Source organism: Stegodyphus dumicola, chromosome X1 (genome assembly GCF_044657685.1).
Source record: "Stegodyphus dumicola isolate Sdum_Otavi_A_Nest chromosome X1, ASM4465768v1".
Taxonomy (NCBI): Eukaryota; Metazoa; Arthropoda; class Arachnida; order Araneae; family Eresidae; genus Stegodyphus; species Stegodyphus dumicola.
The window spans coordinates 256,403,580-256,428,153 of NC_140780.1; the positions used below are offsets into that span (position 1 = coordinate 256,403,580).

At 31.8% G+C, this 24,574-nt stretch overlaps 1 protein-coding gene across 5 annotated transcripts in view; it reads right to left on the bottom strand.

Moving 5' to 3' along the window:
- The window catches only part of LOC118181780 (phosphatidylinositol 3,4,5-trisphosphate 3-phosphatase TPTE2-like), a 75,809-nt gene that overhangs the window by 36,228 nt on the left and 15,007 nt on the right, over positions 1 to 24,574 (bottom strand). For 3 of the 5 annotated variants that reach the window (XM_085807569.1, XM_085807567.1, XM_085807568.1), the window contains exons 2-6: positions 22,745 to 22,996; positions 8,352 to 8,399; positions 8,092 to 8,253; positions 1,682 to 1,795; positions 1,444 to 1,598 (exon numbers count right to left, since the gene is read on the bottom strand). In XM_085807569.1, coding sequence (XP_085663695.1) covers positions 1,444 to 1,598; positions 1,682 to 1,795; positions 8,092 to 8,253; positions 8,352 to 8,399; positions 22,745 to 22,992 — 727 coding nt within the window. In that variant the 5' untranslated portion in view covers positions 22,993 to 22,996. The remainder of the gene's footprint in view (positions 1 to 1,443; positions 1,599 to 1,681; positions 1,796 to 8,091; positions 8,254 to 8,351; positions 8,400 to 22,744; positions 22,997 to 24,574) is intronic. The other 2 variants (XM_085807570.1, XM_085807571.1) reach the window with 2 other exon arrangements.

Sequence of the window (24,574 nt, forward strand, 5' to 3'; positions counted from 1 at the left end):
TTTTCTGCATACAAGGGTCAGATTGGTTTGTATTCCGATGGATTTTACAGATTTGCAGCAACGTCAGTAAAAGAGACATTCAAATGTGGCTGTGCACTAGCGATAAATTTTCTAGCCTCTGTCTACATAGGTGATATTTCTAGCAACTTTCAACGACTCTACTTCCTTCTCGGCTTTCCATTTTGGACATGAATGTGAAAATGCCGTGCGCTCTCCCTTACAGTTGATCCACTGTAGCACAGAATTACAGTTATCACTGTTGTGGCCCTTCACGGAGCAGTGTGCATATTTGTCTTACCTCGACAGGACGTTTTGGAGTGGCCAAAGTGCTAGCACTGGAAACATTGCATGGGATTCAAGATGCACTCTTAGTGGGAAATGAAGATATCCGGCCTTTACGCTTTGGGGCAGATCAGGCGAACTGAAGGTCAGGATGACATGTTTGCTATCAACTGACCCTCTTTATGCATCTTAATCTGCTTAGCAGCACAGACATTCTGACTGGAAAGTTCTGTGAGGAATTCTTCCTCTGAAACAGAAAGAAGATCCAGTTCCGAGATAACTTCATGACAGTAAGTTAGAGTTTTGTGTGCTGAAGCACTAACATCCAGGTTTCCAAGTCTGGTTATGCCAAGAAGTGTTACAGCTTGAATAGAAGATATGGTTTCTTTAAAAGGGCATCGGAACGCAGCTGCTTCATAAAATTTGGTTCTCCAGCAATTCCTTGAACATATTGTTTATTAAAAATGGTGACTTTTTTTCAGTTTGCCTGTTGGATCATTAGTTACAACAAAACAAGGTTGAATCTTGGATTGAATAGCACTCATATTTACACTTGTTTTCACTTTTTTGAGGCATAATTGTGTTCTTTTGCAGTTTGTAAATTTGAGAGAGCTATAACTGAAAGATAAAAGATTTGGGTTCAATGGCCCCACCCAACATGGAGCCCAACAAGGAAACACAGAATCCCGTGTTAGGGCTAGCCAGACCTATATGCAAACCCTCCTTTGCTGTGACACAGGTCTCTATGCACGGCAAACATGTAGGCAGTATTCTCGCTACTCAAAAACTAGAAACAAAGGCTGTTTCAGTTCCTTGTGACGAGCCCCAACCTACAAAGAGAAAAACCACAAGGGAGAAGGGAAGAAAGTTTCAGCGTAGAGGAAAGGAGACGGAAGAGAGCATAGATCACTACGGCTCCAGAATTGTGATATCTGTCTCACTAAGAAGATGATCTCCTGATGGGCTACGGTACCTCGGGGTTGTCACACCCATACCCACAAAAGTGAGCCCCCTGAGGGATACAAACAATTAATTGCTTAATTCTTCGCAAAATTCTACATATTCTATATAATTTAGAAATAATAATTATTTTAGAAAATCATAATAAATCAGTAATTATTATGAATTATTATTTTAGAAAGTTACATTATATTTTCATACCAGTCACATACGTCAGATCCAAATCAAAGCCATCTTTTTGGTATCTGCGTTTGTTCTGTGAAACCATCTGGCGTGCTCCTTTTACTAGATGTTTCCGCTCCGTATATAGTCTGACAAAAGTGACAATGCGTATTAAACGGCCAGCAACTACTAGTCTAAAAAAAAATTTTTTTTTTAGTATTGTGTTTGCATTATAACAAAATGTATTACTATGATAAAAAGATTAATAAAGATTTACTTGGCATATCCAAAACCCAGGTCAACTGAAGTATAAATGACAGTGACAATGAAGGAAATAATTACTACAACCAGGTCAACAACGTTAAACCACTCATTGAAGAAATGCTTTGGACTGAAAAGTAATATATGAAGCTATAATGAAAAATACAAACTATATAAAAGAAAGTATGCAAAGCATGAGGGGGGAATCACACCAAAATACCTGTATTGAAATTTTAGGTATTATATTTTGATTCGAATGTAAACATAGTTAATCATTTATCATAGTTGGAATTAATAGCTGGAATTTAAATTTTATGCATTAAAGGATTCAAAATATTAAAATCTTTTTTTTATTTAATTACCCTATTCAGAGTCAGATAGAAAGGATGCTTTAATTTTTAAAATAAATTATAGTTTAATATATTATGTTATATTAAACACTAAAAATGACAATGGTGCAAGCAACTTGACACATTTCAAAAAGCAATGAATTTATAAACATTTTACAGGAAACTCAATTTAAAAAATATGAGATAAGCATTAAATGTTTAACCACACCAAAAACACAAAAGTATTTACTTACACAACCACAAATAATTTGTTTGAGCGCACCTGATATGATTACATAGAGGTGAAATTAAAAACGATGGAGATCTAAAAATTAAAGATACATAAAGCTAGCAATAACCTTAGTTCATTAACTCACTGCAAGCCAAAGTTAATGACACAAAACATAAGTAACAAAGCAGAAAGCTATTTTATAATTCAATATTTGTAAACTAAAAGATCCTAGTCAGATATAGTCAAATTTGGCATTTATTTTGTAAAATTTGATTTTTTTAATCAAAAGATATATGTTATCCTTACTGCATTTATGAAAACCCTTTCATGAATGCTTAAAGTTTGATATATTTTTATAAATACTTATCAGCTCATATCTTTATAGCTGTGTTGCATCTCTTCTTCTAAGTGACAGCATATTAGTTATTGTCGGTAAACTGGTTTGATCATGGATTAGAATGCTAACTGCATTAAGAAAAATACCTTTTGTAAGGGCACTGATTTGTGTTCATGTTACATGACTTGGGACAGTGATCTGCAGTAATGTTACATGGGGGAAAATACTATATATGCAGTCTATTCAATTACACTAGGGAATAAAAATCAGACCAACTAACAAATATAAGTTTATAAAATGTTCTACTTTTTATTAAGAAACTCCACGTTCACATCTAGGTTAATAATTAAGGATACACAGCCAGTAGCCATCATTTATAGACACTCTGTATACATGCTATTTATGATAAATCATAAGTTTTATTCTCTAACAGAGTAAAATTTTGATAATCCAAATACTTTGGAAAGAAAAGTTAAGTAGATTGATGAATTTTCCCTATCACAATGTCAGTTTCTCTAAGTTTTATTTATATTTCCCTCTTACTAATTTTTATATTAAATGTGGATTGTTTGCATATCAATTACCAATTAAAACTCATAACGAAAGAATTACTGAATCGAGGATTATTGAAAATACTATACTTTTTAATATAATTACGTAAAAGAAAATGTCAAGTTATTTGAATACGACAAGCATGTGAGAACTGTCTGGATAGGGGGTGAATCGCTTCCTGGAAAATTTTCTAAGGAAAACTAGCCATATTTACATTACACATGCGGAAATTGGAAAATGCAGCCATGCCATTTGCATGGCACTGAACACAAGTTGAAACTTGCAACATTCAAAGTTTTAAACTACTCAGTTGTTAATTTAGTTGGAGATATGAAATGGGGAGCTTTGGAAGTGGTGGGAGCAAAGAAATCATTTTACAAACAAACAAAAAGGTGACTTTATGGGGGATTATCCACAAATAAAATTCCAGTACTTTTTCCATTTTGCCGCCACAGGCGATAAAATCGGCAATAATGGTACAACTGGTGCCAAACGGAATACCCTTACCGGTAACCTTTTACTCCTCATTTTCAAAACAAGTAGCAGCCATTTCTTATCAGATTGATTGTTTCTTTCAATACTGGCATACAATTACATAGAATTTTTACTAGATAGTTCAATTTTATGGCCCGAGGACATTCGCGGTAATTACGTCAATTAGGATGCAATCACACTGCTTACCCGAAAGCGAAAATATACAAAAGGCAAAGGGTTAAATTCATCAATAGTAATGAGAATGCCATAGTGAAGGAAAGCACTGCAGTTTTACATAATTTCTGAGTAAGCTATTCATAAGAATTGAAATAATGCTTGCATTTAAACTTGTATTTCATTTAATTTGAATGGATAAGGCACATTTCTCCCTCGTTGGGGAGACAAACTATAAAAACTGCTTTCACAGAGCTGAATAAAATCCTTTCAATGTGGAACCAGCAGGCACCGCAAGCACATTCCTTCTTGGACTGCACTTCGAAGAGATCACTTACTGAGATATGAAAACATGCTCCACCACAAGCGCTCAGTATACAATGTTACAGAATTACATTATTTCAGAACTGCAACTGTGAGATGACATTGTATGAATACAAGATGATGCTCCTCCACATGTGTTCGGCAAGTGCTGGAACAGACTTTGGAGTTACAGTCACCTACCATAACTTTGCAGTTCCGTTGTCACAGTGATCCTCCAATCTTAATCCAATGGATTTCTGGTTTTGGGGTTATCTGAAATGAAATCCATGAGATTTGTGAGAACTGAAAGATGCCATAAAGCATGAAGTTGTACAGATTTCTTCTGCGATGTTATGGTTGTCATTGTTATCAACGATCTACCACCTGCAATGCATTATCATCTGTGAAGGTGAGCATGTTGAAAACTTGTAATTCAAATATTTTTTTTCTCTCTCCTCTCTTTGCATACACTTTATGCCAGCAGTTTTTAATCATATATACACCATTCCAATCGCATTTATGGTTTTTCAATATACTGATCAATTTGCACGGGAGAAAAGTGGATGTTATCATTTGAAAATTTAGAATTTTTTTCACTGTAACTGCAACCGTGAGAGGTCTCTAACTTTAACTCATCACAATCTCAAATGCACACCTTCAAATAAAAATATCTGAAATTTCAATTTGATTGGTTGAGTGGGTAGCCCACTGCTAGGGGTTCACATATCAAAAAAATATTTTTATGACTACTCTGCATACAAGAGTTGTTAAAAAATGTAAAAAGGTTTGAAAAAGATATGTATCAAACAACTGGTGGTATGTAGTTGTAATACAACAACAATGTATAACATAATAATATACTGACAATGACAATAGTGGCATCTATTGAAAAAACAATTTATTCACATGCAAGAAGCTAACTGCATATGACAAAGACAACTATTTGGCATATTCTTCAGCAACAGAATCTATTAAGTACTGTTTTCAAGGCTATTTTAATTGTGGCTTTAATAATGGTGGTGGCAATAATTTTCTATTCATGTCACACAGCACCATCTATATGTGGAAATTTAAGCTCAATATTTCCCTTTTGCCAAACAGTTCAACAGCATCCAAGTGGTGAAGTTAGTGGTTTTCAATTGAAATGTCAGTTTATTTTCATTTTCTTACATACATATGCACATTTAAAAATAAAATATATTATTTATGCTTGTAATATTTTTTGTAATTTCAACTTACATCAACGTTATGATGATTTTTTTAGTAGTTCAGAATGGCAATAAAAAAAACACAAGAATTCTTGGATCTCTCTGAACTACCAATCCAATAAATATGGAACTTTAGATATGTAATCAGCAAACTGGCATTTTGTAATGATATTTATGGTTTATTCTTTGATCCTGAAGACATTTTCTTTGCACTTATTTAAAGAATAAATATGGTTTTTAGTGATTTCTAATTATTTACCCCCTGGTTCCAACCTTTAGCACAACTACCATGTTCTTGGCATACATTTTAGTACACATGCAACAAAAGCCTACTAAAACATGCATGTACCACACTTGTGTTTGAATGCATTTATATACATGTTTTGTATATAAATGTTCTTCAAGCAACAGAATATAGTCTTTAAAAGGAGGATGCTTTCTGATTATCCATACTTCCTGAAAAATATTCATGAGGTTATGCAATATGCACCAAAACAGGTAACTTATGACACCGCTAAAATGCATTTATGCGGATGAGCATGGATTTCCACTTTCAAATTTGATGATTGTTATTATTTTTTGCACTGATGGCATTTTTTTCTTGCAAAATATCAAAAGTAACCTGAGTGGCTGATTAAAAAAGATGTTACTTTTCTTCAGAAATATGGCATTTTGTCTATCAGTAAAGAGTGCAAAAATTTGCATTTTGTTAATCTGTACTTCACAAACGATCAAATTCTATAGATCAAAATGAAAGGATGCTGAATTTGTGCAAGTCTTTGATTTTTTTTTAACCCTCTCAGAATTATGGAGAAATTCTGTATGGAAGAGTGGCTTTTGCATTCATTACACGTGAAAATTTCAACCAGCTTTATACTTATCCGATATCGGATTGGGTGTATATTAGAAGAAAAGAAATCAGGGTACTAAGTGAGAGAGTCGTTTCTTAATTATAATCAAGAAAATACCATTTATTCATGACATTTTGTAGAACTTTGAAATTTCAGGGCTAAACCCATAATGTTCAGAAGGTTAAGCATTCCTATGTATATCAGAACAGCAGCACAATAAAAATTACTTCAGAATTTCTTCAGAGAGGAACAAGATTATTACCGACATTTCTTGCATTTTAAAGTTCATCAACTCATTGTTCTTTTATGGAATACTTAGAGCACCAGTTTTCAAAACGGCTATTGCCTTTTGTGTTTTACCTTGATAAAAAATTAGTTACGGAGTTGCAGACAGACAGAGAGATGGTGCGAATTATCAGAAAGTACCAAAAAGGATTACAGCAATTCTAATTATTAAGAATCCTTTTTAAAATTGAGAAATCTATCAAAATATGAAATGAAACCATAATTTAGTCAACAATACCAAAAACTGCAAAAGGAACTTGCTGAATAGAAAATGTAAACAGTTTGAAAATCTAATTTGCAACATTAGAACTGATAAGCACATATCCTAGTATAAACATTCTGCTAAAATTTTGATACAAATAAACTATGTTTGCTTTAAAGACTGCAGTTTAACTTCTGGTGAATATATATATTTGCTTTTTATATCTGTAAAATTAATTATATGGCCTTCAAGACAAACATTAAATGGCAGCATTCTGTTCAGGCTATTACAAAACAGCTGAATCACCATCATGTCAGTTATTTATGAAAATTTCCTACATTATTTTATTCACTAGGCATTTTAAGGGATTTAATTTCACTTGAATTATACGAAAAATGGCATTCATGATTGCCCACTAGAAAACCCCAAAATTATAAAAGGATGACAACCATTGTAACAAATTTAAAGAAAACAAAACATTATTAGCACTTAAATGCTGTGTTAATGGAGCAGCATCCACATCTGAAAATAGTTTACCGATTTCTAATAAAATAAATAATTAAAGTTTTAAAACAATATCAATACAACTGCAAAATAAAAGTATCATAATTATTAATATGAAAAAGTTAAGCTTACTCACTAGTTAATATGGACTAAAAGAGTAGGTATAAACATGTGTGTAGGAAGAAGGGAGAGATTGCACTGGGCTTTTTTTAAAAATTAGTATATCTTGCATTGATAAATATACAAGAACTTTTGAGAGAACAGTTATTTCATATAAATATGTCTCACAAAGTTTTAAAGAATACTATTTGATAACAATAAAAGGCATTCACAGACAGATAAGATCCCCAGAAATGTTAATTGCTTTTCCTTCAAGTTCAGATGGAAATATTTTATAACACCAGCTAAAAATGGTAAAATACTTCAACGTTGATCATACAAAACACCAAGAGGTTTTTGATACATTGAATTCACAGTCACCCTCCCTTTTGGAAATTCTGAAACATTTTAACAACAACAACAAAAAAAAAAAAAAAAAAAAAAAAAAAAAAACTGTAATTAAGTGATAAAACACAAATTTTGCTGAACTATTAAACATTATAAATGGTACCCATAAAATTTTAAAATCCTTCTCTTATTATTTTAAAATTATGTTTTACTACTGTTTCTTGCCAAAGTTGTGAAAACTCAATAGTTAAGATCTTTATATGTATTAAGTTTTCAGAACATCTAAATTGCAAGCAAACAGATAATTGTAAGAATACTACATACAGTGTGTTAAAATTTTTATATTCAAGGTTATGCAAAGTGAGATAAAATGAAAAATTATTAAAATTTGATAAGTAGTAAATATTTAAACACATCAATATTTTCAATTAAAAAGATGTATGCAAAAAACAATAGATAAACATGTAAAAAGATAAAAATTGCACTCTGTTGACTTCTTTCGAAAGGCCCTAAATAATTATTACATACCCCTTTGCGAGAACACGAAGAAAAACTTCAAAAAGGAAATAACAAACAAAACATAATGCAGTAACTTCAAAAGCTTTATCTTGATCATCAGTTTTATCTGTCATAGCCAAAGCAGCAATCAAAACACAAATGTCAGTAAGAATCAACAATAAACTAAAAACTCTGTAAATGAAAAAAAATATATATATATAAAAGAACTGTAAACTACAACTACTATGTACAATAATAGCAAGCTTTAAAAAAAAAAAAAAAAAAACTACCTGAAAATTAAGTGCTCTATTATTCTCTTCAATTGGAATTGTATAAATCTATAAGGTTAAAAAGAAAATATTTTACTTTTTTAGTGTAAAATTCCCAAGCCTGAAAACAAAATTTAAAATTCAATTTATTATTTAAAAAAATTTTCTTGCAGTATAAAAAAGGCTTAAAAAGAAACTATGCTCAATGGATTTTAGATTCATGGGATATAACTGTTAGAACAATTTAAAACAATAAATGGTTAGTTACACTTAAAAAAATATTTATAAAGAAATATGAACTAGCTTTTTTTTTTTTTTAAAGTCTCTATATATTACATATACAGCTGTAAGTGACATTAACTAAACAAATTAATAAGAAAGATTTAAAGTAAGAAAAGTAAAACAAAAGTAAAAACTGTTTCTTCTCAGTGAAATTAACATCAATATTAACGCTTAGAAGAGGGTGGCCGAAAAAACTGCCAGAGCTGAAGAGTCTCAAAAAGACGGCTGCAGCTGAAATTTTGGCCACATAAATTCTCCCTTCCACCACCACATAGGGTGGGGAGGAATTCATTGTACAATAACCTTCCCCTGCTACTTGTCTGATGACATTCGTACCTTACAACTATGGGGTTTCTTAAATTCCCTATCATTTCCCCTCAACAGTGGAATGTTAGTTCGAAGCAAAAACTTTCAGTTGTCTTCCACACGATTAACTTTCTCTCTAGAATTCTACATAAATAACCTAACCTTACTGATATGCATATGCATCTAGTACATACATATACAAATGAAGAGTGAGTGCATAAGCAACAGAAATGCGAATGTGTAGCATGTATGTATGCTAATTGATATATGCATATTATATGCACATGAGGTTAAAAGCATACACATGTATGTATGAGTAAATACCATGTATATATGATAACTGTGTATATACATATATAGATGTATGCATATATTGTAAAATCCCAGATTTAAATTAAAATATTATAATTTTTCTATTTTTTCACATTTGACATAGAAGTTTTATTCAAAATTACAAAGAGACAAAAAGCGATAACATTCCAATTATTGATGACTTTATGTACAAATTTAGGACTTTCTATGAGATCATCAATATTTACTCTTATATATTTGCTTTCTATATTTCTTTTGTTATAAATATTTGCAAATCCAAAATGTGGCAAGAAAGCAAAATGTGAGACATGTATTAAATTACAGTTTTACAGCATTTACTATGATTTAACTTTTAAAAAATCCCTCGTTCAATTAGCATTTATTCTTTGTTTCCTAGGAGATAGTCCAAGTGAGAACTAATAATTAAAATATAAATACATATGTATCCTTTTGCTTCAACTTCTTTCTTGTAAGAAATCGTAACCGTATTGATAACAGTCAGTCAACTGAATATGACCTAATGGCTATTTCACAGGCTCTACTGACTTTGAACCTTCACTACGCTTTATGGCTATAATTAATGAGTTTTCACCAACATCCACATACTTAAGATACAAATTGGTAACAATCTCAAGGATGGATTATTCTGGATGGCACATAACCTTAAAGGTTATAATGCACCAGACGTATGATGAGGGGGTAGGTAGAAGGAATACATCTACATTTGGATGCAATGTTGTGAAAGCTTCAGTACCATGTCGAGCAATTTAAAGCTCATGTTTAGGTGTTCTAAGCAATATTTAGCTTCTTTAATGAATGAATTTTCAAACTAGTCTATAAAAAAGACTATCACAATATGCCTGGTGCTCTGCAGCAGACAAAATCAGTCAACATTTGGCACGGGTTTACTGTTAATATCTATTGCTTCAGCATATCTGCCTGTCTGAATGTGAATAAAACATATACACACATATAGTATATATCAACCACAATTTTTTTTTAAAATTTAAAAACAGAATTATTCCAAGTATTTCTGCACAATATGCTGCTGAAAATTGATCACTAGACCAAAAGTAAGAAATTTAGAACCAGTTTTACACACAGACCCAAAAGAAGTAAACCTCAGTACCAATAAATTTCAAAATATCCTATAAATATGCAAAATAAGAATTAAAGAAATGTCAAACTAAAACCTAAAAGTTATAAAAACCTGAAAAATACACCAAAATGAGAAAAAAATAAAAGGAAAGGAATTCAATCAAATCTGATAAAACATTATCAAAAGGAGGATACTTCAGATTCATTTACAATCCACCCTCACATTTGAAAATCACTGCGTTTCTGTATCCAAAATTAGTTGATGAACTATTCTAAAGCACTTAATTATAACAGTTCATCTGAAAATTGTGAAGTCCTCTTCGACGCATGGTAAAAATTCTAGTGTTAAATCAACTAAAAGAATAAAATTAATATTTTTTACTGAATTTTAAATTGAAACAAAGTAGAAATACAAAAATTTAAATTAAAAAAAAAACCCTGAAGAACATGAGTTTAAAACTCACTCAGAGGATGAAAAAGCAATCTGATGGTGAAAGATATTAAACACATTCAAATGACAAAAATTCCAAATTTGAATAAAGTAAATAATTAAGTATATTTTTTTACATAATGCAAGATTAAAACTGAAATTAAAATTTATAAATGGAATCTACTAGAAATTTAGTGACAACACTGTAATCAAAGTACTACAAATTTCGAAACAAAGAGCAGAAACAGATTCAAAACTGACACTAAGGGTTGCCAGTTTGGCTTCATTGGCGGAGGCAAATTAGAAATCCCCTAAAAGGTGACTTTAATGCTTGTGAGAAATATTAAATTTTTTATAAAAGGAATATGTAAAGGAAAGTAAGAAAACTAAGAAAAACAGAGGTTAGAAAAGTAAAAAAGTCTAACACAGCAAAAAGTAAAGAAAAATATACATAAATAGTGAAAAAATACATAAAAATAAAAAATATAAAACCTTCTAAAACATCCGTCTCTATTTGAGCTTTAAGAAATTCATAGTTTTTAAAAAAATTATAGGGCGTAGACTACTCAAGCTTTTTTAAAAAGACCTAAGAAAATCAATTGGAGTTTCATTTTCTTTTAAAATTTTAGTGAGAATTACAATTTCTTCTTGACCTATTTCAGTGAAAACTTTTCTAATTCTGTGAATTTGATTAATAACCACATTTGCTATAATTTTTTTAGAGATGTTGGAGTACCAGTTTGTAAGTTTTATTGTAGAAACATTAAATTCTCTTCTTTCACCAAAGTCTTGTTTCTTTAAGATTATGAATGCTAAGATCAAGATAGTGCATTACTAACCGATTTTTATTGGTTTTATAAAGTTTTAGACAGTTGGGGACAGATGAAACCATTTGTTTTCAAAAGTAGAACTATTTCATCATATTCAAAAATTTCATATGCATTTGCACAGCATTTCTGTGATATTCGACAAAAATCCAAGTATTGTTATAAACAACCAAAAACTTGAAAACAGACTAGTCATTATGCTTTCCATGCTGAAGTTCTCCTACACCTACACAAGCAATGAAGACTATTTTAAAGTTAGTCAATCTTGTTTAGACCTCTGTGTCTCTAGACCTATTTCACTAACAAGTATATGATGCAAAACTATGGAAAGAATAACTGCAAGAAGCTTAAACTAGTATAATGAGAATTTGGATGTTTAGCCAATGAACAAGCAGGATTTAGACAGTACAGATCAACTAACCAGCATGTCGCTCTCCTTAGCCAAATGGTAAAGGATGCATTAAACAAAAAACACATCCTATCAGCTATTTTTGTAGCTGATATTTAGACCTAAAATCCACCTATGACTTGGTCTGCAAGGAGTCTTTTGTTAAAGCAATCTAATACTGGTATCCACTGGTTCGAAAGTTTTCTCGGCCAGCGAATCTGTAGAGTATGCTTCGAAAACTGTTTCTTGCATTTCAAGAATCTTAAAACAGGACTCCCTCAGAGTGCCGTCACTAGTTGTATACTTTCTAACATTTATATAAATGACCTTATTACAGACATACTGAAGATTGGTGATGTCAAATGCCTACTTTATACAGACAATTTGGTTATCTGGACTGAAAATCTGCAAAAAAAGCTATATTACAATCTGAAACTTCTTTAAATCAAGCTCTAAATAAATTAAGTGATTGGTGTTGTTAATAATATACAAGTAAATCTAGAAAAAAACTGTATATCAAACTTTTTCCCTCGTACACCAACCGATCAAGCTGAATTAATACTACCAAAACCTCCCTTTTTTTCAGACCGACCATTTCTCTTATTTGGGTGTCATTTTTTACCATAAACTGACATGGAAAGGGAATGTTTCAAATATATTGGAAAGAGCTACTAAGAGACTTACTTTACTGAAAAGAATTGCTGTCGCTAAATGGAGATGCTGCAGAATAACCCTTGACCTGACCTACAATTCCTACATTTTCCTACTTATTACTTTTCAAAAATCTCTGGTGGCAGCAAGCGAGCAAGCCTCTGATACCTTGGAAAAATTCCATTATAAAGCTCTTTGTCTTATTACGGGAGCTGTCAAGACAACACCGATTGATGCACTTTTGATATCTACCCAACATTAACCACTTGCGCTATGACTAAACTTCACGTTTGCGGTGCCGTGCGCTACAATATAACAAGCGGTAAAGTGTCTCATTTATGCCGCTACGCGTCTGCAAGTGCAATCCAGAGCTGTAACTCGAGAAATAAACAATCACATTGTTAGGCGACGTGTGCACCACGTTATTTTCATTTTTGCTAGAAATGCCTATTGACGTGGTGTTCATGTCGCTCGCGGTTTGAGACAAAAGCATCTCGACGTGCGTGGCACGTCTTTTTAGCGCAAGTGGTTAAGGTATTAAATCAGTTATTGAAGAGAAGGCACTAATTATATGGGAAAAAGATTACCAGACTGTTTTTCCCTGTAGAGTAGCCCTTTGTCATCATCTTCACAGAACCTTAAAACCTAGTATGGTTTCCTTCAGAAAGAGGATTGAACTGGGCCATGGAAAATCTCATCAAGTCACAATGCCCAGCTGAAGGAAGGAAGTACATGGTTAGGATAAACCTATCAAGTGAAGTTTTTAAGAAAGATACAAATGACTTAATTCTAAATGCTGTAGCCTTGGAGACTATTATGAATTGTACCCAGATTATGAGTGGCTGCATGCATTTACAGACGGCTTCATGTTGAATGACCATATCAATGCTGGTGTCTTCTGCAGGCTCTTCTCATTTTACACTCCTGTCAGAAGGTTTAAAACAGCCTTTGATGCAGAGATCTCGGAAATTCAAATTGCCTCATCACAGTTCCAATGCCAATCTGAAAATTTTTCAAGGGCTGTTATACTATCAGATTCTAGAGTTGCCCTCCTGCCCATTGCTTCATCTGAAGCTCCTGTTTCAGCTGATATTTTAAATATTCATCTTTCCCCTAATGATTTAATTGAAAACCATAAAGAGGTTGTTTTCCAGTGGGTACCAGCACACTGTGCACTTGAGAGTAATGAAATAGCCGACTCACTGGTAAAGAAGGCAACCAAAACTGCTCAAATAACAAATAAACCAATTCCTTTTTATACCGCCAAACCATTAATTAAAAAATCTTTTAGAGAGGACTATTGGAAAAATATGAAAATAACAAACCAAGACAAAAAATGGATTGAGGAAATCACAAATATTCCACTGTGGCCAAGGGACAGATCTGTTGCCACTTTTTGCCTCACTAATGACCATGCTTGCCTCTCCAAGCATCTATATCGTATAAAAATACTGCAAAGTACTCTTTGCCAATTGTGCAGCATTCATGAGGAAATGGACACAACAAACCATTTGAGTCACTGCCCTTCACTGGGCTCGGAACACTTGTGGGAGAAATACTGGAGAGCTCAGCGCAAGATGAACAATTTTATAGACTTACTGTAGTTTTAAGTTCTATTACCTGTTTCTTCTGTTTGTATTTCTGACTATGGTTGTCTTCCAATCTGCTATTGGAAATAAAGAATTATTGTTGAATGTGATAATGTCATCAATATATCTGAAAGCAGGATCAGAATTACTGAAATCATTATCAGAAAGGTTTTTAAGAAATGTATATTCTTTAGGAAACAAATATAGAATACATAGATGAGTTGAATATGAACTTCCCACTGGAATCCCATTTGTTTGCAGGTAAAACAATTTTGAATATTTTACGTAATTATTGAAAAGTGAGAAATGAAATTCTTTCCATTTTTGCAGAATAAGCATTTCAGGAAAAAAATGTGGCAGCTCCAGAAGAATTTTATAAATTTCTTTGAGTGGGAGAGACGTGTAGAGATTTTCAAAGTCACAGCAATTAACATTCTAACCGTTCAGAATTTTAAGAATAATTTGCAAGTTGATGTTAATAATCCAAAAGTAGTTTTCGACACTGTTCTTTTGAAAGTTGCTGAGAAAAACAAAAAAGAAAGGAAAGATAATTGGACTATTAACATTCCACATCCCTTCTTCAATAACATTAATTTCAACAGATTTTGTAAAAATTAATAAAACTCTTTCTTGCTCAAAATTCCACTATGCTGTTATGTTTTAAATACAGCAGAATGTCAGGTAGCATATTTACTAACAATCAAAGACCTATTTAGTGATAACAGCCTTTGTTTCTGCAAAGAAAAGATTTATTCACCATTTGTGAATTCATATCATAAGCACATTATTACTGGAAATTTGCAAATTACTGAACATCATTTCCTTAAAAACATTATGGAAAAAGGAACAAAATTTACACTGGTTAATAGTTTCAATAAATTTGCTTGCCTAAAATGTTCTGATGATAACTTGAATAAATCTATTTTTAAAATGAGCTACAAATACAGCTTTGCAACCAAAACATTCCTAGAATGGAAAAATAAAGTTCTAAACTAGACAGAAAGAGAACTCAGCAAGTACCATTAGTATAGAGGAAAATTTCACTGGAGCAAATTAAAGCAGAAAATTGCCATTTTACAAGAAAAATTTATTATAACCAAAACTGACAAAGCAAGTAACCTTAGCACATCATTCGCCAGAAATATTACTATGAAATGATTAAAAAAAGTCCTACCACAGGTCCATACACAATAATAATAATAATAATTAATAAACTGGTAGCCATTCAGAAAAGGCTGAAAATTACCCACAAAACGGACTACAACTGTTTTCACACCTGCCAAAATTCCAGAAAAGTTTCAACAAATTTCGATTCATAGCTGATGATGCCAGAAACTCCACACAAACAAAATAAATGTATATTTTGCCAAGAACTTAAATTAGTCAACTTATTCGTATGAAAATCAAAGAGTATCACAGCTTTTTAAAAATAATTAATGAGTTAATAAAAGGTTAATAAAAGTAGCAATTAATAAAAGTAATTCGTGACATTAACTGCAAAGGTTTTGAGAATTTTTATATTACTCTTTCCTTAAATGATAGTTGTAGCAGCATAAAGGAACTGCAAAAAACGTTTTCCAGAGATTTTCTAACTATGGACAGTCAAATATGTCACGACTTTCTTCAATGCACACTTTTCAGCAACTTTACAAAATTCGATAAAAATACGTACCAGCAAGTAACAGAATTTTCATAGGCACCAATTGCTTCATTAGTATCTGCAACCTTTCCCTCTCTTAAAAAAAATTGAATTTATGAACCAGTTAAAAGCTTACTTCAAAAATAAATTTAAACTGCCCTTCAGACACTATTGATGATATAATTAGAATACATTCTGAAGGACTATAGAAATGAGGCACATCTACCCACCTTGCCCTAAACTCAATAAACTAATAAAGGACACACACCTATTGATTATTTGAATATTAATATAATTAACTTCAAACAAATTGTAATTTTTGATAGAAGACAAAAATTATTTTAGTACCAACCAACTTATATGCCAGAATTCCAGCATTTCACATAAAGGTTTTAACTAACTCAAGAATTAACCAAATTCATAGAATTAAAAATATTTGCATGGAAATTACGTATTTCAAAAATGAACATATTCATATATTGAAAATATTCATATATTGAAATTCATATATTGAAGAACACCGCACCCAGACAATACTTAGCAACTAAGTTGCATCACACATTATCAAAAAAACATTTTCTTAAAATTAAGCACTAATTACACACACTAACTTTTGTTAGGTATGAAGGCTTAACTTAAGCCAGAAGGAGGTTATTTGCATATGAGAAGCATATGTAAAATATACAAGGTTGACGTATAGTTAAGGGTGGCCCTTGGATTATCCTAAGTTGTTTCATTTATGGTGATCTGGATAGCTGAATGTTATGGAAAACCTATTATGACATAATTAGTTGCATGATTGTGGTGACTGACTGATGGGAAAATATTTGTTGAATATCAATTAGGAAGTATATCGCGTATTGTGTGTTGTGCATCGTAAAATGGCTGCCGGTAGTACAATGGGCGTTTAGTGGTACAGAACGAGACAGCAGAGTTTTTTTTTTTTTTTTTTTTTTTTTTTTTGAAGTGGTTGAGGACAGAAAAAAAAAAGCAGCTCTGTTGGATGTAATTCATCAGAATTATAAATGTCCTGTTTGTACGAAGGAAATGTGTTTGGTCAAACGTAAAGATTGTTCAGACGGCTTTGAATGGGTTTGTCGCAAGAAAGGCTCAAATGCTCACCATATAAAGTGTTCCATTAGAAAGGGAACATGATTTGAGGAAAGTTTTTAGATGTTGTTATTTCACTGTTTGATTTAAAATGTAGTTTACTGAGATTATATATTTTTTGTTTAGCTCTAGTGTAGAACTGGATGCTCCTTTGACTTTTGTAGAACTGGATGCTCCTTTGACTTTTTAAGTGAAAATAGATTGATGTGTAAATGAACAAAGGAAGTGTGCAATGCCCAGTTTGTGCAATTCTCTGATTTTTTTAAAGTGAAAAATAGGTCGATGTGTACATGGATACCAAGTTTGTGCAATTCTTTCAACTCATTATTTTGGCGATTTTCGGTGAAAAAAATTGGCGCTACACAAAGCCAAAATAACAAGTCAAAGAATTGCACAAACTTGATGTCGATGTACTAACAAAAATCAACAATTTTCGCCAAGGAGCACCTGTAAATATACTTTTACCATATATAAATATATTTTTCTCTGAAACAAAAAATTCAGTTACTGACACAGCCAATTTTTCTTTTCAAGATGTAATGCAGATGAATTAAGTAAAGAATATTTTCAAATTTCTCCAATATGTACTGTTTCCAGAGATTTTTAGTTTTTATTTTTGGTTTAACACGTTGACTGCCCAACACGAGATAACTCATATTAGCACTCTTCTTCAGGACACCCAATAAGAGTTATCTCGTAGTTTCTTGACTTGCCACTTTTGCACCACTACGAGTTACTTATTCGCTTAGCTCTTGCTTTAGCTGTACCGAGGCAACAAATTGAAGCATGTCTGTACGAATCAATTTGCAGTGGGCTTCTGCGGAGAGCTTTGTCTAACAAAAGCTTATTACGAGATAATTCGTAGGACTCTTTATTCTACTAAAAAAAAACCCTGTAAACTTTTTTATGTTTGTTACAAATCATAATTAGCATTTTTAATAATATAATATGATTGATTAAATTTGGCTATTATTTGGCTTCTCAGACCGGAATCCGAAGTGGTGCTGTGGCAGTCAACATGTTAATTATAATTTTCAAGAAAAATCCTTAACGACTTTCCACAACAAATTATCTCTTTTCAACACAATTTTATGCCAATAGCTACCTTCTTTAGAAATGATGCCAAAAAGATAACCATAAGCTTTCCTAAGATAGGGCATCGTATCTTCATTTAGCAAAATGGCCCAAAGTCTGAAGCAGAAAGTAATTTTCTTTTCTGTATATTTGACGATGAATTAATTATTATGGAATTTTTATTAGTATAAATTAAATAGTCACATTCTTTTTGTATTCATTAATTTCGTTACTAACATACTTACAAAAATGTCTTAGCATGTGGATACAATTTTTTTAATTTAAAAAAAAATATATTACAAACATTATTAGATTCTAGAGATGTAAGAAATGGATTTGAAGTATTTTTATAAAGATTAAACTATTACTTTCAAAATAGTTTTTCTGAAGCCATTTGCAAATTGGTAAAATGTTTTTGAATTGTCCCAAAACAAAAATGAACTGAGAATGGATATTTTCCTGAAGAGCACTGCATTCAAAACTTATTATCCTTTTTCTGTTTTTAAACTTATTACTGTGCACAAATTATTACTTAATTTTTACTCAGATTTTGGCAGAAAGCATTTTTATCAAAAAGTTACTGATCTTAGGTAACGGATTAGAATTTATTTTAAATTTTTAATTATATACTACCTGAAATTGAAAATGCAACACCAAGAAGGAGTGTCCAGAAAGCTAAGAAACTCGGCAAGCAAAGAGACGACAACAGATAATAAGTGATCTTTTTTTTGAAATGATATGCATAATACAGAGTGAGAACAGCATCAGCTCAGTAGGTTGTAGAACCACCTTGGATGGCGATACATGAAGCAACACGTCTAGGTACAGAGTCAATGAGACTATGGATGATGTCCTGAGAAATGACTCTCCATTCCCTGTCAACCATTTGCCACAGTTCGTCTTCTAAACGCAGCAATGGCAGGCTCTACAAATGGTGTCCAATCACACCCCAAATGTGTTTGATTGATGAGAGATCAGGCGACAACGGTGGCCAGGAAAGCATCTGTACACCCTTGCAGAGCATGTTGGCTATGTGCAGTGTGTGGTCAGATGTTATCCTTTTGATAAAGGGTACTAGGCACTCCCTGAAGCTAACGGAGTGCCACAGGCTGCAATATATTATCCACATATCATTGAGCTGTCATAGTCCTCTGAATACGAAATAAGAGGTGACATGCAATCATGTGCAATTGATTGCCAAACTATTATTCCACACTTACACGTAGTGGGGCATTCCACAATTCTGCCAGATTGGACTGTCTTTATATCGACGCCATACTCGTACGCAGCGACTATCACTGGAGAAACAGAAGAATGACTCATCTGAGAACACGACCCTGTGCCATTCGTTGTCCACATCGCTCGAGCCCCTCATCATTGCAGACGCTCGCATCTGTGATGTGGGGTGAATGGCAGTCTTAACAGACATCACAAATGCAAGCCACTACCCACCAATATACCCAGCCCTTATATCTTCAATGTGTGGTGGAGAGCTGTGCATGTCACACCATTCGGATAACTCGGTGACATGCTTCTATCCTGAAATTTGCATAATTTTCAGGCTACTACTCCTTGGAGCTCCATTTTCAAAGTCAGGTAGTGCGTGTATTTTTTCCCGAAGTACTTAATATTCTGGATTTACAAAAACGGAAGGAATTTCAACATTTTTCATTATACAATAACTATATTAAACATTCAAAATTTCTTGACATGCAAACAAAAGGAATTCCAATGAGAAGTTTATATTCCACTGATCTTTGTAATTTATTTCCATTTTCTAAAGAATTCAAATTTCTAAAAGTCCTTTCTGATAACTATTTCAGTAAATTTGAACACACTCATAGATATATTGATGGCATTACTACTTTCAACAATTATAATCTCACTGAAAAGAGCAACATCTACCCAAAGTGCCTAAAACTTAATACAACCAATAAAACGAAAAAAATATTTTATCTTGATCTAAGTATTCATAATCCAACAGAAATTAAACTTTTTGATAAAAGAAAAGAGGTTAATTTTTTTTACTAATAAATTGGTACACCAACTTATCTAAAAAGTTATTCCAAATACTACTATTAACTGAATTAGCAGAATTTAAAAAAATTTTGCATTGAAATATAAACATAAAAAGACGAAGTTCTTATTATCACCAAAATTTTAAAAGAAAATGAAATTCCTTTAAAATTCATTAATTGTCTTTTAAAAAAACCTGCGGTATTCTACACCCTATAATACTTTTTAAAAGAATGAATTTTTTTATCTGAAAGCTCCAAAAGAGAAGGATAAAGAAGGATGTTTAAAAGTTGTTATAGGATTTATTTTTATTTATATTTTTCTCTTAATTACTATTCTGTTATTAAACAAGGGCCTTCTGTATTCAAAGTCATTTTGATAAGCCTATGACGTGAAGACTTCTTACTTTTCTAAGAATGTTCCTTTACTTCCTTTTTCAAGCTTTCTCTTATCATTTTCTGTAATTTTAAATATAAAATCCAAAATTCAATTTTATGGATTTTTCTACTCATATATACAAAACAATTATTAAAAATCTTTTTACCACTTTTTGGGAAAATTTTCAAGTCTACTATTTTTAAAGAATAATTTTAAAATTTAATTAAAGTTTTACCCTGAATGTTCTTTATTCCCATTCATGTTTTAAAAGAGTCAGAATTTACTTGAACTTCACTTAATTAATAATCTTTTTCTTTGTCAAAATTAAAAATTTTCATAGAAATATTTAAGTTTTTCTTTTGGTTTCAAAATTTCATCTTTTGTTTCAATTTTTAGTCTTTCGAGCGATTACTTTCTCCCCAAAGTATTTTAGTTTCGCCAATGAAGCCAAAATAGCAAACCTATATGTCACTATTATAACGATGTTATTCATAGTTTCAAATGTGTTCTAAGTGAAAGTGCTCGAAGTTGTTAATTACTTCCTGCGAGTTTTAATTGTCTTTTCACTAAAGTTTTATAATTTTACTCACATTTTAAATTATTTGGATTATGTGATATTTGTTTAGAGGTAAAACTTTGATTTGAATTTATCACTGAAATATTTTAGTATTTTATTATTTCACTTATGTTTTCAATTCTTTAAATAGAATTATCTTTATTTAAGGTACAAGATTCTAATTAGAATTTTCTTAGTTTCCCCCCCCCCCTTGCTTTGGGAAGCAGCCAGAATTCTTGGGTGAACTGTTACAATTAAAATACATTGAAATGGTTCATCAGCTAATTCTGGATACAGAAATGCAAGCATTTTAGTGGAAGAGAGATTTCAATTTACTTCAGTGTTCCTCCTCCTGACAAAGTGGCACTGAAGTTGATTGAATTCCTCTTCTATATTGTTCGTTTTTCTTTAAATTCTTCGATTTATTATTATTGTATTTTTTCATTGATCGATAACAAGCATCATCCTAATTCACTTGTTTGAAAAGTTTTGGTTTTAACATTTTAAAAATTCTTTACTATTTTTAAGAACTTCAATTTTTGGCCTTTGTGAAAAATTAGTTCTAAATTTCTTACTTTGTCTTTATGCGTATATATGATATTTATGATATTTGATGAATATAAGAACATATACTTGTATAATCTGATGTTATGAACATGGCGTGGTGTCGGGGCACAGTAATTAGTTAACAATAAATGTTTCTTCTCTTATAATAACAGTGTTCTTAAATTCCAAACATTATGTGAAAAATATTTTTCTATTAGTTTCTAGTATGCATTTAATTTCTTCGATGTATTTCACATTTGTTAACTTTTTCATAGGGTTTCATAGCCTTCATTGGGAGGGTATAGTGATTAGAGATGCTGGCTGCCGTATCACTGGACCCAAGTTCAAATCCTGGAGATGGCTGGTTATAAATGCATAGTGTCAATGCAGTCTGGGACACTTAAATATTGGTGAACTGAAAGTGACCTTAGAAGTTTCATGAGAGGGGAAGAGAGGTGGCAGACACTTAGATCTCTTCTCCACATAATTGTCTTCCAAAATTTGGACAAAACTTCCCTGTTTTCAAGAGTAAAATCAGTTGCTGATCCTCTTGTGGATCTGTCTCCATAGGTGTGTTCATCGAAATTAGGATGAAGCTAGCTTTTCTTTCTCTTGGGTGTAATTTGACTGCCACCTGGACAATGATCTCAGTAATGAGACAGCTAAATAACTGGTGGATTCTAGGTATCCACAATAAATACATTAAGTTACAACTGTCCTGCTGTATAGAATAGCAACATTTTTAAAATGTCTCCAGAATTTACCAAACAAGAAAAGAGAAACTATCAAATTTTTCCATCGTGGAATACCTGTTGAAAAATTAAGACCATTAAAATTCCCATAAAACAAACCTAAGCATCACTAAAGAAAACATATATGGCCATGAAACACTGAAAGTTCACATAGATGGCAAGATTGATTTGAAGGAAGCCACATCACAGTTTTAACTAGCTGAAGGATTTACCTACTGCTGATGCCAAGTACTACCGTCAGTCAAATTTTGCAAAAATAAATAAATATTTAGTTAAAGATTAGAACAATAATCTTTATGAAATTTGTATCAACATAAACCAAGGGTTAACATAGACCATAAACTGAAACTTTCCATCACTAGATTATTGTCAAAATAATCTTGGCATCAAATGAAGTTTTCAGGACTGAACAGCATAGAAATACCAAAATACAGAGTAGTAATCAAATAGTAAAACTTACCCAATGTCATTATCAGTTTCTTCAATTTCAGCAGGATCAGATATAACCACAGCAGTGTGAGAACTTCCATTATTTTCAAGGGAATTTTCAACAAATCTAGACTGTCCAACTGATCTGGTGATTTTGGGGGAAGCTGAATTGACTCCAGGTTTCGATGTACTCAAGCTAATGTCTAAATGTTCTGGTTCTATTGTTGTTGCAGGCAGATCATTATCACTTTCATTTTCGAATGTCTGATATTTGTTCATGATGCTGCAAAAAATTAAAAAAAAAAAAAATATTTACTAGAAATTACTTAAGTATACATCAAACATGTTTAAAATTTTTAAAAGGATTTATTATACTAGAAGCTGAACAAAATGAAAATCAAAATTTTATTTATCTTCCGTTTGTGATATTTCCCATTTATGCACTTTGCTTTAAATAAGGATTAAAAATTTGGTTCTCTGTATTTCTTGATGGTGCATAATGCGCAGCTGTTCACATTTCACTGATCACTAACAATTCACTAGTAATTTGGTTTTATTTATACACAGTGAGATGTGAAGTTACAGTATACAACATAATCTGAGCATAGCTATATCATGTCAGTTATGCACATGAATTTATTTCATATTGTTTATATTTTAAGGTATGTGCTAATGCATACAGCACCACACAGTTATCGGAATGCTTTGCTTAAAATTTATGTATGTTTGCATGCATTTTTTACTCTTCACAAAGCTGAAATGTCAATGTGCATATTACATGATTATTTACTGTTATTTCATTCAAAATAGACACACAATAAAAGCTTGTTCATTCATTTTTCTCTTTCCTTCATAATAATGCAAGCAATTATGAATAACTTATAAAGCTGCTGGATCATATGCAGACCAAAAGAAAATAGTTTTGAAGCATTTTGATATCAGTCAGTAGCATTGCAGCTATTGTGTATCTTGTGCTACTTCATGTACATGTCTTGCTAAAGCTGCTGGATCATATGCAGACCAAAAGAAAATAGTTTTGAAGCATTTTGATATCAGTCAGTAGCATTGCAGCTATTGTGTATCTTGTGCTACTTCATGTACATGTCTTGCTAATGCTATTTAATTAGCTCCACATTAAAGACAAAGAATTGTATTTTTATGTTATTTTACTTACTCAATTATTTATATCTGTTCATGTGATGCGGGTGTTGATATACAAATAATACAATTTTAAAGAAATGGACTGTACAAATTAAAATTTTATTGTATAACCTTAATCACATGAGTGCCATCTTTCAAGTGATGACTTACTAACAACAACAGCAATAAAAACTGAGCAAGCGTTTACAGGGTAACTGTAATAAACATTTGCACCATGCAAGGTGCCAAGAAGAGAAAAAATGACGTAATCTTAAAGCTAAACTGTCCTAATGACTGAACATACCCACCGGCATTAAAGGGTTACTTTAATAATTTCCTGCGATAATACTCATAATAACATATAAAATTGTACAATTACAACCTTATACAATGTAGCTATACAAATAATATATCTTAATTAAATACAATAATATTCAGTTTCCAATACAAAATTTTTAAACACAATACAAGTTCTATAATAATAAGCTAACAGAATTAACTTAGGAAGCTTCTTCCTGGGGTAGAATTGCAATTTTCGTAATTCCACGCTTAATGATGCCTTTTGCTATACATATTTCTATTATTCTAACCTTACCGTAAGCTCCAAGAAAAAGTCTTGTAATGCACCCTAACACCCATATACTGACAGGAAGCTTATCCTCCTTAACTAGTACTAGCAAACCGATTTTAATATTCATTTGTTTTACCTTCCATTTTGAAC